The 19,866-nt window shown below is 32.3% G+C and overlaps 1 protein-coding gene across 1 annotated transcript in view; it reads right to left on the minus strand.

The window, feature by feature from the left end:
• LOC140438279 (synaptic vesicle glycoprotein 2B-like) overlaps positions 1–19,866 on the minus strand; it is a 77,991-nt gene that overhangs the window by 44,284 nt on the left and 13,841 nt on the right. Inside the window, exon 3 of the mRNA XM_072527974.1 lies at positions 811–972. Within this exon, the coding sequence (XP_072384075.1) occupies positions 811–972 (162 nt within the window). The remainder of the gene's footprint in view (positions 1–810; positions 973–19,866) is intronic.

A 19,866-nucleotide genomic window follows, 5' to 3' on the forward strand; every position in this document is an offset into this window, starting at 1 on the left:
TCAAATTCGGAAAGTCAAACGAATGTCTCCCAAAACTTACAAAGCTTACAAAGGCGCCACCTGCTTTGGCGGAAATGAACGAAAACAATATGATAATATCGTTTTCTGTATCCCTTGCGCTATGCGAAATGTGTAAAAGACTAAATCTTTCAGCGAAAGCTGCTATCGCTTTATTAAATTAAATGACCAAATATATATCCTAGAAGGACAAATTCGTTAAACTTCCCGTCCTCGAATCGGTATCAATAAAGTGTTATGATCATTTCGGCATATCCCAGCCTTATCAGACACTTGGGCTAATACAAATTCAAACTCGGAAAGTCCAACATTCGTTCTGGGCCATAGATTGAGCCAATTGATTTTGTTTGCCAAAGGCAATTGATCGCCAAGTATAGAGATCTAGAAATACAAATCAGGAGACAATGGAGAATGGAAAGTACCCAGACAGAACGTATTATTCTATCTACTACTGATGTTATTCCCAACAACCTCTTATCGAACATAAAACAGCTGGGTCTAAATGAACATCTTTATAAGGCCATGCAGGAAGCTGTACTCCTCACGACGTCCAGATGTGTACGAAAATTTTTGGGAAATACTCCAGCAAATCAAGTCACCTAGGGCTGGATAACACGGAAAGAGTCCCACCAGAGCTCAATCCTTTTGATACCATAGGTATCTGGGATGAGTCAATTTCCCCTTACTGGGAGTGTGAGCCGTATGGCTAAATCTGGATAATAATAATAATTTTAATTTCTTAATTTTCAATTTTTAATTTTAATTTTGGACAATTAAACAAGTTGTACTTACCAAGCATAGGAGCAGCAGTAAGCCACCCCTTGTCGGAAGATGACATTTGAAAATCGCATGTCGCCGAAGGTAATACAAAAGATATAATAGTTATACCCACTGCAGTGTTTAAATAAATTAGTCCGCAAATCGTCAATAATGAAAAATGGAATTTTCCGAATCCTAAAATAAAAAGTTATACATTTAAAACATTTACTACACATCACGAATGCGCATTGCAAAAGTAATATTTAATCGGTACATCATTTTACAAGGTAGATAATAGTAATTTATGTACCAAGTCGGTAAGGTAACTCTTATATAATAAATAAGTAAATAGTCATATTTTGTGTATTCTTTTTATTGCAGAAGCATACAAAAAATATATAATGATAAATACACTAGTTTTATTTATGTTGTGTTATATAGTACAGTCGTGAGAGATTTGACCCCTAAAAATCACACAAACAAGCTGAATTTTGCTAAGAATATCAATTTCGGGATCCCAAAAAAGATGCAAAAAAGTTTACTACATTTACACCTGGGCTTCCCCCTAAAACCTCCCTTTAAGAGGGGTAAAAACTCAAAAAACTCGATTTACCAACAACTTGTATGTCGTAGTAAAAAATGTTTCAAATAAAAAATATTGCTACGATTTTGAACAAAAATTTTAATCAGCACTTTTTCTGTAGAATGAACCGTTCTCTCAGAAACAACGATTGAAACGACCTGCGATTTTAAATGTCAGTTTAAAATGTCGCGCGCGAAATCAATGTTAAATGAAATGTGTATCAAGTCGACGGTAAAAATTCGTTATCTTTTGATCAGAGTGTCCTATCGATAAAAATCTTAATGCGTTTTAAAGGTGACGAGTGCAGCTTTCTTGATCAATTTTTGTATTTTGCTGCAAATGAAGTCAGTTTTTATAAATCGGTTCAATACACGTTGCGCTATTTTTGCCAATTTTTCCAATTCTCGTGAGATCCATAAAAGTATCCTTTTAATTGACCACCCATAGTAAAATTTCAATTTTTAGTATTGTTCTGAAGCTATTTCTTGTGACATGTTAAAGTAATTACTATTTGAATGGGAATAAGCCACAATTAAAGGTTAAAGTACGTTTATTGACGTTTGAATTTCAACTATCTTACAAGTATCTTACAAATTAAAACGTCAATAAACGTACTTGAACCTTTAATTGTGGCTTATTCCCATTTAAATAGTAATTACTTCAATTTTTAGGGACCAATCTTTAAAACTTTTAACATGAAGTTTGAATTTTGAGTTGTGGCAACAAATATGAGGCATGATTAAAAAAGGCAGAATTTAAACTTTTACATTACAAACGATTGCACGTCACGGGAAATGCCTCCAAAAAGATGGTTTTGAGTGTAATTTGTAGCAGAAGACGGGTTGCTTTGAAAAACGAACTGGTGTAATTGAAAAAAGGCAGTTTTAAATGTTTGTAATATGAAAGTTTAAATTAAGCGTCTTTTAAGCATATTTTAAACGCCTTAAATTTGTTGCAGAAAGCTCCAAAATAAAATTTTATGTTATAAGTTTTAACGATTAGGCTTAACATATTCTTGGTAAATCGATTTTTTTTCCGTTTTCCGAGAGGTGTTTTAGAAGAAAGCCCGAGGGTAAAATTGGTAAATTTTTTTGCATCTTTTTTGGCGTCCTAAAATTGACATTCTCGGCAAAATTCAGCCTGTTCGTACGATTTTTAGAGTTTCAGTAACATTTTCGTCTCCGACGACTGGAGTAATATTACATATTAACAAACAACTTAACATGTTATTAAAATTAATTTCTAAAGTGAAAGGTGCTTACAATAATACAATCACCAGTATAACACATTCATGAAACTCTACAACAAACATGAAACTACAAGATATAGTGAAAACGCTTTCTTCATTGTGTGGGTACTATTCCATGGTAAAAATAAACTTTTCCAAAAAATAAGGCTTAAATTAGTGTCAAGAAGTCATAGTTTAAAAATATCTAACTATTAGCTCAATGAGGAAGATCTAGATTTTACCTAAATGCATCGGAGGACTTGATAGATGTATGCAAATTTTTTAACAAAATTTGGTATGAATATAAATATTATTTTGCTATATAAATGGGTAGGCATGAGTCAACTGGCATCCTCGTAGACGACAGAGGAGCGTATTTCACCGCTTTCTCCTGCGTTCAAAGTACATTATCTAGCGGTATGGCCGTCTGGGTAGTAGTATCATACTGCATTATGCTAGTAGCTATGTGCTAGCATAATGCGTACCATAATTATGCATACGCATTATATTAGTATAAAGCGTAGCATTAGTCGACGTCGAAACATTCTTCGAATTTAATTACCCCAAGCCATACATTTTTCAGTAAATGTATCATAATTCAATCTTCGCTTATCCACTGCTGGACATACATCTCCCTCATAATGTTCCATCTATTTCGATCTTGTGCCTCTTGCATCCAATTCCTATGACAACGTTTTAGATCGTCAGTCCAACGTGTTGGTGGACGACCTCTGCTTCGGTAGGCATCATCTCTTGGTCTCCATTCCAGTATCCGCTTTGTCCATCTATTATCTGTCAGTAAATGTATGGCTTGGGGTAATTAATGATTACTCAACCGGTCTATATTTCCTCCCACAATGACTAAAAGACAAATCTTGCGTTAATTTACATATGCATCATTAATGTACCTAATCACTTAATACTTTTTATCCAAGTCCTTGGATAGGTAGGAGGAGTACGTAACCTTGGCCTGCTTAATCGCCAAATTTAAAATAAATACACAAGGAATAGAGAGATATTGCAGAGTCAATTTTGCACTTGCTGTATTACAGCACGCGTTATTTTGACAGTAGAGCATGCGCATATGTGATATTTGGCTTACGCTGCGTTATTAAAAATACGGCCTGTCGTTATTAGGGGAGCCGTTACGCTGTGCGTAATTCGTTGCGCTATTATCTTTCTCAGGTTATGTATGTTGTTTGTCTTTCATTTAAATCAAGTTTATTTGTAATAATTTTCTAAAATGAGTACATCAGACAGTAGCATAATGCAACAATATAATTAACAATTTGAGATTATGATTGAGATGACAAATTAAATAAAAGCTAAAGATCTTTAGGCCTGCTCAGATAAGCGAGCCTTATCATCACTCCTACAAACAAAAATATAAGGGCATAATTTCAAAAGTAATGTAGAATGCAAATGTATTTACCACTAACAGAGTTTCTAGTATTGGTATGAATAATCTGGTAGGCGTAAAGCTCTTGTGAGTGTAGGAATATCTTGTCTGCTAAACCTAAAATTTATTTTTAGATCTGATTCTAACATGTTTTCTTAATTAAATTCTTGATTTTGTGGATGTAATACATGTTTACCCACAATGTTAGTTAAAATGATGAACTCTACATCACCATCATAAACATTTGCTAACATAAGTGATTCTAAATCATGGTCCATTTTCAATAATTTGCGAACAAAGGAAAAGAAAACATAAACAACGTAAATATCGCAACAAAGTATGCATAAGTTCAAGCAATATCCCTATTTGTGATGTGTCAGCCGTATGCTAAAACTGTCGAAATAGCGCGGTGTAAATAGTGCAACGCAGGCACTGTTAACTGCAATAACTCTCTAATATTTGCGCAAATACGACTCTCAATAGCGTTTTAAGTTCAGAGAGGAGATTATGAAAAAAATTTGTAGCTTTGTGGCTGTATAAAATTGTGTACGTGTTACGTTCTGTTATTATTAAGTTTATTCTTATTGTATCAGATAGTTCTTAATAATATGTTAAAGAAATGAAAAATAACCATTAAGATGTTTTATTTTTTTTGCATAAAAACGGCACCTCATATGAAAAAGACGCAAGAGAAATTTTTTGTAATAAATTGAAAGAAAAATTTAAAAATAATTTTGAATTGCAAATATTTCTGGCATACCATTTGTTTTTCTTAAAAAAAAATTCATCGGCATATCTCAACCGGTTTCAGAGCAATAAACAAATCGTCAGTTTATAAGAAAAATTTCAACATCCCCTATCTCGGAAAACCAAGCATTTGCGGACATAGATTTATGTAGCAAACTGTATTTTTTCACGCAGAGGATTATTTTTTCATCACTCTCTGAAGTTTGTTACATTTATTTACCAGTACCCTATATATTATTCAAATAAAGAGTAATAAAATGAACAAAACCGACACTTTCTAAGTTACAGAACAAAACTCAAAAACAATTGATTTCTGGGTCTTGGGTAATAAAAACTTTTGATTAGCATGAAAAAAGCTGCCCTTTTACAAAGTTTTAGCCAATTTAACTGAAACCACTTTTACGTAAGAAAATTGTTGGGGTTCATTGTGTTGTGTTTGCTTATACGTCTACGTAAACAATTGTCGAGTCTACTGGAATTTGCCGTACTAAAACACATTTACATTCAGAATTGGGAGACAAAAAGCACTAAACACAACTTTGATTGTTCAAATTTTAAATAATTTTTAAGTATTTATGTAGTTCTGCATCATTCATGCATTCATAGTGTAGCAATAAAAATTGCCAAATATGTTTTTATATAATTTTATTTTTCAATCATAACTCTATCTAAGATCCGTCTATATCATTATATAATATAGGTAATAAATCTCAGGCGGGAATAAATTATGTCTGAACCAGTGGGTATATATATATATATATATATATATATATATATATATATATATATATATATATATATATATATATATATATATATATGTTTTATATTGGTTGGAGTCAATAAAAGGGCTATTGGAAAATTATTTTTTATGGCAAGCTTTCAATTGTGTTTACAATCTTTATCAAGAGCTTCTGAAAAAATACAAAAAATCTTACAAAGTGAAACTGGAAAAATAAATTTTAACTCACCAAATAAAATTTATTTTGTTAGTAAATCTAAACTACTAAACATTTTAACAACTATTTTAAAAAATATTAAATGAATGTTTCTCTAAATTTAGTAAAACTTTTTTAACAAAAATAATTGAATGTATAAATAAGTTAGAATAGCGACCTATTACAAATAAGCCTCAATGTCATGAATGCCAACTTACAATTTTCATTTTTGACAATTATATTGCCAAAAAATAAAATTTTGATTAAAAAATTCTTTTTTATTTAGTAATAAAAAAGAAGATTTATTCATCATTGATAGATGTCTAAACAATGTAACAAGTATATGAAATATTAAATTAAAATGTGATATTTTAATGAATAAACTATAGAGAAATAATATAATTATAAATTTTGCTTAGATTTTGAATTTCTGATCTTTTGTTTAAATTATTATCACTTCTGCTAATACAAACCATTTCTAAAAAAGTCCTTTTAAATTTATTACTTTCATTACATAAAATTTTAATGTTATCAAAATCCATAATATTGTCTTTGTCGATTACATGCTCTGCTAAAGCACAAGATGGTTTTTTAATTCTACAGTCACTTTTGTGAGAAATAATACGGTTTGACAGATTCCTTCTGGTCTCACCAACATACACAGCTTCACACTGAGTACAACTAATGCTGTATACTACATTTGTTTTATCTAATTTATCTATAGGATACTTAGTTTTGAAATATAAAGATGAAATAGTTTTGATGTTATTTGTTGCTATTTTTATATTGTCAATAACCTTTAGTGTTTGTATTAATTTAGGTGTTAATGACGGTATACAAGGTAGTAAATGATAATAGGTGTTCTGATTATTGGATACAATGTTCTGAGATTTAGCAAAAAATGGTGTTAGCAAAAAGTTATTTATATTAAAAATATTAGAAAAAAGCATCCTATGTAGCATATCTGGAGGATAATTTCTCAATTAAAATATTTTTTAACAACTAAAGATCCTCTTGTAGATAATCTGGATGGGAAAGCCTTAAAACACGTCCTTTTAATCCTGTTATACGGTTTATTTTCATCTTATTTGGATGATGTGAGTAATAGCTTATAAATCTATTACTACATATGGGTTTTCTGAACCATCTAGTTTTCAACAAATTGTCTGTAGTTCTTACAATTCTCATGTCAAGGAATGGTAGAGAATTATCTACCTCTTCCTCAACTGTAAACTGTATATGTTGATTATAATTGTTGAAAATGTTAACTGTTTCATGAATTTTGTGTTTAGGAAGTGCCAAAACTAAATCATCTACATATCTTTTAATAAAAGGAATAAGAAAAGTGAAATTGTTGATAAAATCACTAATAACATCATCCATGACATAGCTACTTAGAATGGGTAAAAGACTATATCCCATAGGACTACCAAAAATTTCTTTATAAAAAACACCATTAAATATAAAATTATTGGTAACTAGATCTTAATATTTTTATTTAGTTAGATGGACAATTTGTGTAATAGTTATAATCTAACTACTACGAAGTCATTGTATTTTTCGTGATAATAAAGCAGGTTACTCTGAAAGATGTTGTAACGACTGAATTCAGAACTAGTCTCCAGAATAACCCAAAAGGATGGAGACAGAACACTCAAACCTTCCCAAGGAAAAACTAGGAGAAGCACATATAATAATAGATCACCAGAAGAGAACGAAAATGAATTAAAAAATATCACGAATATAACTAGAACCACAATAAATATACAAATGAACGTGGAACAAGAGTTAATTTTATTTAACCTTCAAAAAAACTGAAAAAAATAAGGCAACTTTAATTTAATTGTTATTGTATAATATACCGCATTGGTTGCGTATTTTTTTTGTTTCTTTAACTTTTGATAAATTTTTTATTTCAAATTGATCAATCTACTCCTGAAATGAGCTAGCTACCGTAGGTTTAATGTATACGTTTCGATTTGTAGGTGTTGTAAAATACTTCATAAATCTATAGCTATACGTGACCCTCGCAAAACATAGTACAGTAAAACCTCGATATAACGGACTACTTGGGGGGAGGGGGTATCCGTTAAAGCCGAAAGTCCCTTATATAAAAATATGGTTAAAATAAATCAAAATACTTTTTTTTGAAAATATATATTGTTATGATATGTAAAATCGAGAAAAATATTGGGTTGATTAAAATATTTCAAAGTTCAAAAACATTAAAATATTTCAGATAAGTAGGATAATAAACAACAAACATTTCGAAGAAGGAAAGTTATTAAATTCTTGGATTTCCTGTACTAAACAAAATGTAAGCTTTGCATAAATTATTTCTTTGTTATACTTGAGTGACCCGCATAAGTTTAAGTGAAAGCCACAGACAATTGAACGGGGTTTTTTAAAATACATTAATGCAGTGATTAAAGACAATAGAAGGGATTATAGAAAGAGGTTTTTGTTAGTTTTTAAGAATTATAGAAAAATATTATTTGTAAATAAGTTTTAGGAAATTTATAAGTATAGGTAAAAATTTGTTTGTTATCGAAATGAAAAAATGGGGGAATTGTGACGAGTTTTGATTGGCGGAGATTGAAAAAGGTGGGATAAGTATGTAGGAAAAAGTTTAGCGAGATTGAGGAGAGAGAAAAGATATAGTCAGTTGGTTTTCCAAATTTGTAAGACGAACGGGGATTGTTCTCTGGCAGTTCCTGAGAAGTAGCAAGCAGTAGTGTTGAATGTTAGTGAGTTTTTGTGGAGTTAGTGTATCTGACAGAAGCTGGAGCAGCAAAATATTGTAAGTCATATTTTCCTACTTATATTCCAGGAGTCACTGTTCAGGCCAACGAGAGATTCAGTTTATCGTAAAGAGAAGATATTCCAAGAGTCATTTTTCACTCGGGCCAACGAGAGATTCAGTTTATCGAGAGGAGAAAGGCTATCATAATTTGAATGATTGTTGCTTTTGAAGGAGATCATTAAGGACGATATACGTGCAACAATCTGTTGTAAGATTGCTGATTACATAGGGAGCGGTTGAGAGGAGATAATATAGTCTACAAGGAACAAGGATTTGGACCACTCATCATCAGAGAGAAATATTTTGTTGTCTGCAGTTTTTTCTTTTATTGATAACACAATTTTTATACTTAATTTAGAAAGGATATAAATATTTTGATTAGGAGAGTTAGAATAGTTCGGAATTTTGAGATTTCAATTAATATTGTTTGTACCATTAATTTTGATTGTTCACGTACGTAGAACAAAATTTTTGAGAATCATTATATGAGATTTGTTTATTGAAAACTTTTGAGTGTGAATTATTTCATTATTTTTATTTCAATATATAGTGTTAGATCATATGTGTTTTTTATTATTCCGGTATTCTCTGGACCTTACCTTTCACATGTAATAGCATAGATATTGAAGCACGAATTTAACCCTGAGATAAAAGAATTAAAAATTGTGATAGAGTCATAATCATATCATCTAGATAATTTTAATTAATCAAAAAAATTAATTAGCTAATTATTGCTTGGCGCACCAAGACTTTAAATATCACAATAACTGGCTTCCAAAACGTGGGGCTTGAAAATATCGCAGCTTTACATTTGAAGGAAGGGAAAGAGATCTGGAATAAGTACAGGTGATCCAGAGATAAAAACATATAACATTGAGGGAATTTGAATTTGAAAGTATTTTGACAATTTTTCCAGGGAATATAAATTTGATTTATTGATTGATCGTAGTTAGTGGATATTTACTGCTATTGAATTATTTGATTTTATTTTCTTTACCAATCGTACATTTGATATTTATTTTGAATTATTTGAATTTTACTGATTGCATATTTGATATTTGTCGTGAAAATTTAATACATTTGGGGAGAAATATTGTCGTGTTCTGAAACATATAGAGTGTTGTAAAATTTCATATTTGGCGGGGACAAAAACAGTAACGAAAAGAAACAACATGTCGACCACAAGGAGTCAAAGCAAAATGCAAGAAAGGAAGGAGGATAACAGAGAAGATGAAACAATTTTGGAAGAAGTATCGGATAATGAAGGAAATGTGACAATAGTTGAGGAGAGAAAAGAACTATCAGGAATAGATAAAATATTACAACTAATGCAACTCCAGTCACAAAAAATGGATAAAAATCAACTGGAAACAAAACACATAATGGATGAAACAAAACAAACAATGGAAGAAAACCAACGGGAAACAAAACAAACAATGAGCAATATAGAGCAGCGTCTGGAAAACTATGAACAGGAAATTAAAGGATGTGTTGAGGGGATAAAGAAAGAACTAATACAACAAATAGAAGAGATTAATGAAATTAAAAATAATATGAAAGAACAAGAAATGAGAATTAAAGATAATTTGGAGGGATTAGAAATAAAATTTGAAAATGCGCTACAAGAAGACAGGAAGGAAGTAGAAAGAAGATTAAAGCAAAATGAAAAACAAATGGCAGAAATTGAACTAAGAGGGGTAGAGAGAAAAGAAGTTATCATCCATGGAACAAGCGAGGCGAAAATACAATTGGCGGGGATATTCGGAAAACACACCCAGTACCGTTTGTCAAAAATTTGAAAACCAAATTACAACATATTAGATATTTTGACGATTGCAAAGAAACAATTAGAAACCATTTGAAAGAAGGAGCAGCGTTATGGTATGAAAGCAAGGAAGATGAGTTTGAAAATTGGACAGATTTTGAAAATAAATTTCTCAACTATTTCTGGGGGAAAAATAAACAGAGAGAAATCAACCAAGAGCTACAGAATGGAAAATATCACGAAAAAATGGGAATATCTGAAGAAAGATATGCTTTGCAGATATATAACAATTCAAAATATCTAGAATACAAATATTCTACCGAACAGCTGGTAGAAATGATCAGCAGACATTTTGAGGAAACGTTGGAAGATCACGTGATTTTGAGAAACTATCAAGATATTGATAGTTTGTGCCAATTCCTTCAATTAAAAGAAGCAAAAAGAAAAGAAATGAGAAATAGAAGACAACATGACCAATATAATGGACCGGAAAGAAGGTATTCTTCAAATTATGACCAGAGAAACCGACATCCCAGATCAACAAACGAATATAGGCCGAGAAATTACAATAATTACAATAGACAACAAAATTACGATAACCGGAATGATACACAAAATAGAACAAATGAAAATCACAACAGGAATAGAGATGCACAAAATCCTCCGAATAGGAATACGAACGAACAAAGGGACGATAGAAATAATCAGAGATTCCAACGACAAAACAGAAGAGAGATGAATCATGTGGCAATAGAAAAGGAGGAAGAAGAAGTATTCAATGAATCCAGACAGGATTTTCAATAAGGCATCCACTAAACAAAAGTAAAAAACTCTCCGGTATATTTTGTCACCCGAGAGAGTTTATACAGTTGGCGGGAAACGAAAAACAAAATTCTAATTCCAATCTAATATTTTTAGAGGCATTTATAAAACATAAAGCGATTAAAATTCTGATTGATTCTGGATCGGAAATTTCGTTAATCAATAAAAAACTAGTAAAAGAATTAAATATGGACAGATTTGTGTATAAGATTCCGAGGGTTGCTTTAGTGGGTGCAAATAATAAAAAATTGACGACAGTAAACGAAGGTTTAGGAGTACGGATCAGAGTGGGAGACCAATTCTATATTATGCAATGTGTGGTGATCGAAGATCTAAATCATGATATGATAGCGGGAATTGATGAATTGAGTGAAAAACATATCACCATCAATTTTTCGGAAAATCAACTGGAAATCAGAGCAGAACCAGACAACATAGAAGAAGAAAAGGAAACAGATAGGAGAAAATTTTCTGAAAGGATAAATGGACAAGAAAAACATAAAGAAATCAATATGACGGTAGAGGATAAATCGAAAGCTCAAGAAAAAAATCAATCCGAAGAGGAAAAGAGAATAAAAAAAAAGAAGAGTTCGAAAAGAAAGCAAAAAAAAAAGGAAGTTATAAGCAGAAAAATGGAAGGAGCCGAAACATGGTGCTCGGAATACCAGATAGAAATTAAAGATAAAGAAAAAATAGAAGAAGAAATAACGGAAGAGGACAGAGAAGAAATGGCAATTATGGACGAGAATCCAGAATTTTGTGAAGAAGTAATACGGACAGTGAACACATGTGAACAAACTGAGGATGAAAGAAAAATAATATGTGGAGAAAACATGGAGAAGGAAATAGAGAAGATTTTAGAAAATTATGGAGATCTTATTAATGAAGAAAGCCGAGTGGCTAAAAATTATGAACATTCTTTTAAAGTTAAAAACTTAGAAAATTTTAAATCGAAAACATATCCAATCCCGTATAAATACAGGCAAAGCGTCGGACAGGAAATTGAAAATATGATCAAAGACAAGGTGATCGAAAGATGTGACTCTCCATATATCAACCCGATAGTATGCGTAAAAAAATCAAATGGTGATTTGCGATTATGTTTAGATGCAAGAAACATTAATTCGCACACAATCGCGCAATACGAAGCGCCTTTGAACATAGAAGCCATTTTTGGACGAATCACAGGATCACACATTTTCTCCAAAATCGATTTGAAACACAGTTTTTGGTTAATACCTTTGGCAGAAAAGTGTCGAAATTATACCGCTTTTTCTATCGACGGAGTGGTGTACCGATTTAGGGTAGTACCATTTGGACTACAAAGTGCATGCGCTGCTTTGGTTCGCGCATTACACACAATTTTAAATAGGCATGGAGAATTTGTTGTACATTACATAGATGATTTATTAATTTTCTCACCGGATATAACAAGCCATCTACGACATATTCATACTGTTCTCGAAGAACTTGATCAAGCCGGATTAAAATTAAATATTCAAAAGTGTCTGTTTTTCCAAAAAGAGGTATTGTATTTAGGATTCAAATTAGACACAAAAGGGATTAGTCTTGCAGAAGATAGAATTGAAGTCATAAACAACTACCCTAGGCCAACCAATTTAAAAACTTTGCGGGGATTTTTAGGAATGGTAAACTATTTCAAAAAGCTGATACCAGACCTCAGTACAAAAGAAATACCGCTAATAGCATTACTTAAGAAAAATGTCAGATGGAAATGGGGAACTGAACAAGAAATCGCTTTCACAAATTTAAAAGGAGCGTTTTCCACAGCTGTAAGAGTGCACCACCCAAGATATGAGCAACCTTTCATTCTCAGGACCGATGCTTCCATAAAAAAATTTGCAGGGGCGTTATCACAGATACAAGACGATATAGAGGTGCCAATATGTTTTGTTTCACGTGTAACCAAAACGTATGAGAGAAAATACAGCGTTACTGAATTAGAGTTTGCCAGTGTGTTATTTTGTGTAAACAAATTACGTTTTTACCTACTTGGGGCAAGATTCACCATTGAAACGGACCATGCAGCGTTGATACACATAATGAAAAATAGGTTGGTAAATAATAGAACTCATAGGGGCATTCTTTTACTCCAAGAATATGATTTTGAATTTAAATATATCAAAGGAACGGACAATATTCTGGCTGATGCGTTGACGAGAGATGAACAATTCCGCAAAGAGGATCACAAAACTCTCCACGTAGGCATGAACATAATGAGAGAAGAAGCAATCTTATTTTCTTTGGCCAAAATCAGGGAAAATCAGGAAGAATTGAATGAAAGAGAAAAGCAAAGGGCTGAACAAGAAAATAACCTATATTTTAAGAGGGTCGATGGTAAAGAACTCTATGTAATCACGGAGCAAATGGCAAAAGAAGTTTTTTTAAAGTTACACTGTGACAACGGACATATTGGAAGTAGAAAGGTGTGGCTTATGTTCAGGGAGAACTACATTTGTCGACAGGACTATACAATAGCCAAAGAGGTGACTCGAAATTGTGTGACATGCCAAAAGTGTAAAAGTAGGAACTTTAAAAATGAAAACGTCACAAAAAACGTCGTAGCTCGGAAGAAACTGGATATTGTTGCTATTGATATGTTGAGCGATTTGATACCAACAACTCAAAGGAATAAACACATATTAGTTATGGTGGATCTTTTCTCAAAATATGTTAAATTGTACGCATGCAGAACCACAAAAGGAATTGAAATACTTAGGAAGATAGACAATTTTATAGAAACGGTGGGAAGACCAGACAATATTTTATTGGACAATGCGACATATATTAGGAACGAACGTTTTAAAAGGGAATTAAGAGAGAGAGGCATGGATACAAAATTTATAAGCATCCGTCATCCACAGAGCAACCCATCGGAGCGTTTTATACAAGAAGTCACAAAATTTCTACGAATTGCCGCGGAAGAACATCATCGACATTGGGACAGAAAAGTGTTTGAGATCGAGACCTATTTGAATTGTGCTCCAAATACGGTTACCAAAGAGACGCCTTTATATATAATGAAAGGAACAATGCCTACAAGACCGTGGGAAGACACCGCCCCCAGACAATACGAAGAAGTGATCGAGTTGGTTCAAAGAAGATTGAGACGAAGTGGAGAGAAATATCTCCAAAGACAAGAGAGAACCCGAAGAAGAAGGCCGATCAAATTCCAGAAAGGAGATAAAGTCTTAGTGAAGGCACTGAGGGTGTCGAATTTACAAAATGGTATTTGTGCTAAATTGATGCCGATATTTGAAGGTCCATATAGGGTCAATACGGAAAATGGGGTAAATAGTTATGAATTAGCGCACATAGAGACAGGAAATATACGGGGTATTTTTAACATTCACGACATCTATCAATATCATGAATAGATTTTAATAACATAGTGAAATAATTTGATCCTGGAAAACTTTTGTCATTTTAAAATTTAACAAAGAGTTTTCGGCAGATCAAATGGCGGGGATTTGTTATGATATGTAAAATCGAGAAAAATATTGGGTTGATTAAAATATTTCAAAGTTCAAAAACATTAAAATATTTCAGATAAGTAGGATAATAAACAACCAACATTTCGAAGAAGGAAAGTTATTAAATTCTTGGATTTCCTGTACTAAACAAAATGTAAGCTTTGCATAAATTATTTCTTTGTTATACTTGAGTGACCCGCATAAGTTTAAGTGAAAGCCACAGACAATTGAACGGGGTTTTTCAAAATACATTAATGCAGTGATTAAAGACAATAGAAGGGATTATAGAAAGAGGTTTTTGTTAGTTTTTAAGAATTATAGAAAAATATTATTTGTAAATAAGTTTTAGGAAATTTATAAGTATAGGTAAAAATTTGTTTGTTATCGAAATGAAAAAATGGGGGAATTGTGACGAGTTTTGATTGGCGGAGATTGAAAAAGGTGGGATAAGTATGTAGGAAAAAGTTTAGCGAGATTGAGGAGAGAGAAAAGATATAGTCAGTTGGTTTTCCAAATTTGTAAGACGAACGGGGATTGTTCTCTGGCAGTTCCTGAGAAGTAGCAAGCAGTAGTGTTGAATGTTAGTGAGTTTTTGTGGAGTTAGTGTATCTGACAGAAGCTGGAGCAGCAAAATATTGTAAGTCATATTTTCCTACTTATATTCCAAGAGTCACTGTTCAGGCCAACGAGAGATTCAGTTTATCGTAAAGAGAAGATATTCCAAGAGTCATTTTTTACTCGGGCCAACGAGAGATTCAGTTTATCGAGAGGAGAAAGGCTATCATAATTTGAATGATTGTTGCTTTTGAAGGAGATCATTAAGGACGATATACGTGCAACAATCTGTTGTAAGATTGCTGATTACATAGGGAGCGGTTGAGAGGAGATAATATAGTCTACAAGGAACAAGGATTTGGACCACTCATCATCAGAGAGAAATATTTTGTTGTCTGCAGTTTTTTCTTTTATTGATAACACAATTTTTACACTTAATTTAGAAAGGATATAAATATTTTGATTAGGAGAGTTAGAATAGTTCGGAATTTTGAGATTTCAATTAATATTGTTTGTACCATTAATTTTGATTGTTCACGTACGTAGAACAAAATTTTTGAGAATCATTATATGAGATTTGTTTATTGAAAACTTTTGAGTGTGAATTATTTCATTATTTTTATTTCAATATATAGTGTTAGATCATATGTGTTTTTTATTATTCCGGTATTCTCTGGACCTTACCTTTCACATGTAATAGCATAGATATTGAAGCACGAATTTAACCCTGAGATAAAAGAATTAAAAATTGTGATAGAGTCATAATCATATCATCTAGATAATTTTAATTAATCAAAAAAATTAATTAGCTAATTATTGCTTGGCGCACCAAGACTTTAAATATCACAATAATATATATACTGTAATTAGATATATATAAAAAAATACAACATACAAACAAAAGTCTGTTTCAGTAACTGTCTTCGGACATTCGTCGTGAAGTGACGTTGCTGTATCGACGCGCTTGCTGTTGGTAATCCGGTTTTGAACAAGTTTCGTTTGCACTTTCCATGTTTGCTGTTTTTCTATGATCAGCTCCCTAAAAACAGTTTAACCATTGGATGAATAATCAATAAATGTTGTTAGATTGTCGAGATAAGATCTTACCTCTGGTAACTTCATTTTGAACAGTCTTGTTTTGTCGTCTTGTTTGTTATCTTTACTTCCGTCCTCATTTTTAAGGTTCATAACTTTATCTGCTACTTCACTTTCAGTCAGGGCTACCTTCATCTACTTCTAGCGATTGTAAAACATCTTCCTCAGCTACATGTTCTTCGGCATTATTATGTATTGTCCTACAGAAATTAAGTCCTACAGAACTTTCAACCCTTCTAAATCTATGTCTGCATCTTGGCTATCAAACAAATTCTCTCAACCATTTTTTAATGTTTGCTCTTTCACCTCCTCCCATGCTGCAGCAAAATTAAAAATTGTTGATTTTAAATTGTAAGACCTTAAGTTTTGCAAGGTACGTTGTGCTCTTGTATCTTCTGCATTATCTTCATCGTACAATACAACCATTACTTCGTCAAAAAACTTTCTGCGATATATTCGTTTGGCTGCCAAAATTATTCCCTGATCAATGGGTTAAATAAGCGATGTTGTATTTTTTGGCAAAAACATCTTCATCGTTTTCATCTTCTGAACGTAGAATATTTTCAGAGGATTGAGCAGGAGCGTTGTCTAAAAGCAATAAACATTTCACCTCTTCTGACGGTATTCCCAATTTCTTCTCCTGAAATTTTCTCACTGAAGGTACAATTTCTTTGAAAAACCAATTTTTGAAAATATCTGAGGTAAACCATGCCTTCTTAGAGCTATAGTATGAAAGGGGCATATGATGTATTATGTCTTTTAAAACTCTAGGTTTGCGAGATTTGCCAACCACTACAGGTGTCAATCTATGCGATCCATCAGCGTTAGCACAAAGCAGTGCCAAGATCCTGTCCTTGCTGATTTTTCTTCCAGAATCCGATTTTTCATATTTGGAGGCTTGTGCGCTTTCAGGCAAAGTACGCCACAACAAACCAGTTTCGTCAACATTGTAAATCTGAGATTCTAAAAGCATTTCGTTACTTACTAATTTGTGCCTAAAAGGTTCTGTTTCTTCTTTTGATGCAGTTGAAGCTTCGCCGTAAATTCTTTTATTCATGGTTCCGTGCCTTTTACGAAAGCGCCAGAGCCATCCATCACTTGCTCTGAATGTTATGTCCATATGATGTGCTAATTTAATTGCAGAAAATTTCAATTCAACTGCTCTGACCAGGATCCCACTAGAACGTTGTTACCCATACCATTTTAAGATTGCTTCTTTCAGTGAAGTTTCACGAGCCAATTTGATTCGTTTTCCAATATTTCTATGCTCTCCTACATCACACACGAATGCAAACTTATTTATTTTGTATTTGTTTTTTTTATGTCCGAAAGTTTGCTTTTTTATGTCATATTGATTACGTATATGAGACGCATGTGTAATATTAACAGTATGTTTTTATTTTTTTTACATTTAACCGGATTTTTTGTCCGTTATATCCGAAGTCCGTTAAATAGAGGTCCGTTATATCGAGGTTTTACTGTATAGCTTTTGCTACATGATGATTAGAAAAAGAAAAAGATAAAACCTAAGATAAAATTAGGACTTTTATAGAACACTAGAATTTGAGAATATTATTAGAAGTAAGGAAGCCAGAATAGGAATCACAACACATATTAATTATATGGAAGGCGAAATATAGAAGTTAGGTACTTGGATTGTTAGACGTACACAAACTAAGAAAAATAATTGGACAAAGAGTTTAAATAAGCAAATTTAGACATAATAGCAATCAGTCTAAAACTAACAAAAAAGAACACGGAATTCAAAACACAGAGAGAAGACCTATAATTTTATATAGTGAAGTAAAACAAAATCAGAAGTTATGATGGGTGTAGGATACACAGTCCATAAAAGAATAGTAAAACAAATAAAAAATAAAAAGCCTGGTCGAAACGAATACACCTAACAGAAATGTTAACAGATCAAAATTTGAATACAGGAACTATAATTGCCTATGATTCAAACGGAGACGATGCATCGTATAATAAGCATATTTACAATTACAAGAAATAAGTTACAATTATAAGAAATTAAATGAAAGTCGAGATGAGAGTAATCTAGAGCTACTATAAAACTTATTCAAGGAAATTATCATATTTATGATAATTTAAAAGTTAAAGTTTAAAAAGTTAAATAAATATGCGGGACAAGCAGGAAAAACCATAAAGGAAACCAAACAGTCTAGTTGAATGAAAAAATTTAACAGCAAATTAAAAAACAAGAACGTAGCATAAAAAGATAGCTAAATATTTATTAAACAGTTGTAACCTATAAAAAGTACAAAAAAGAAAGAAAACTGGTGAAAGAGTTGTTATGTTTGGTCGTTTCTATTTTGTGGTTGCGAGACATGGACTCTAATTTCAATGTGGTTTAGCCGCCGAATTCTAAGAATACCTAAGAACAGATAAAAATTACTAGATATTTTTTACTAGATTTCCGAAAAAGTCAGGATTGACATGTATTAAATCCATGCTTTGTTCTTGAACCGAAATTTTAACATTACGTTCTGTGTATTAAATATTTAATATGTGGATGGAAGCCTAAAAGTTTATTTAGTTGAGCTAATTTGCTGTGTATGTATTTATTTATTTTTACGCACAACAGGCCGTTAAGGCCTAGGGCTTTTTGTTTAAAACATTATCCTAATATTAACTAATTACAATTATTTTAAACAAAACTTTAACTTAAATATGTATATACAACATTTTTAACTGCTCTGAAGGACCTGGTGGACAATATTTCTCCATTAGCTTCTGTTTTGTGCTTTTCTTTTCCAGTTGCTCACCTTCACGTATTTAAGATCTTCCTCAACTTTACTAATCCACCTCGTTCTGGGTCTACCTCTTCTTTTGGGACCGATTAGTTTTCTGGTTATTACTAGTTTAGGCATTCTGTTTGCTGCCATTCTTTCCACATGTCCCAACCATCTGATTCTTTGTGACTTGACGAACTTAGTAATGGTAGGTTCTTTGTATAAAGCCATTAATTCATGTCTTCCGTCCTCCGAATATGCGTCTCAATATTTTCCTTTCCCATCTTTCCAGAGTATCCTCTTCCTTCTTATTTTCCAAGCACTGGTGCTCATTTTTCATGATCTTTTGTTCCACCTTCATGCTGCATTTTCTGGTTATAGTTTCTAACACTAAGTTGAATGATGTAGTGGATAAAGGATCTCCTTGTCTCAAGTCTTTTGTAATCGTAAATTGATCTGATGTGACCCTGCCAAGCAATTTCACACGTGGAGTTATTTAGTGTTATTTTAACTAGCCGGATCAGTTTGTTTGGTATACCCAAATGTTCCATTGCTCGATACGTTTTGACTCTATCGACTCATTATCATATCATAAATATGCTTGTCTAAAATCCACAAACAAAACATGCAGGGGAACTTTACTTTCATAACAAGTCGTTTGTATCTCCTTTTATGAGAAGATTTGGTCTACAGTAGATCTGTCCTTTCTAAAGCCGGCCTGATACTCATATAGGATTGTTTCCGTATAGCAATTTAGTTTATTTCTCAATATTCTTGCCAAGATTTTGTATACCGTGTCTAGTAAGGCTATACCTCTATAGTTGTCACACTTCAGTTTGTCTACTTTTTTATGCAAAGGGCATATGCGGGCTTCATACTCCTCCGATGGCATTATTTCCTTTTCCCA

This window comes from Diabrotica undecimpunctata, chromosome 4, assembly GCF_040954645.1.
Source record: "Diabrotica undecimpunctata isolate CICGRU chromosome 4, icDiaUnde3, whole genome shotgun sequence".
Taxonomy (NCBI): domain Eukaryota; kingdom Metazoa; phylum Arthropoda; class Insecta; order Coleoptera; family Chrysomelidae; genus Diabrotica; species Diabrotica undecimpunctata.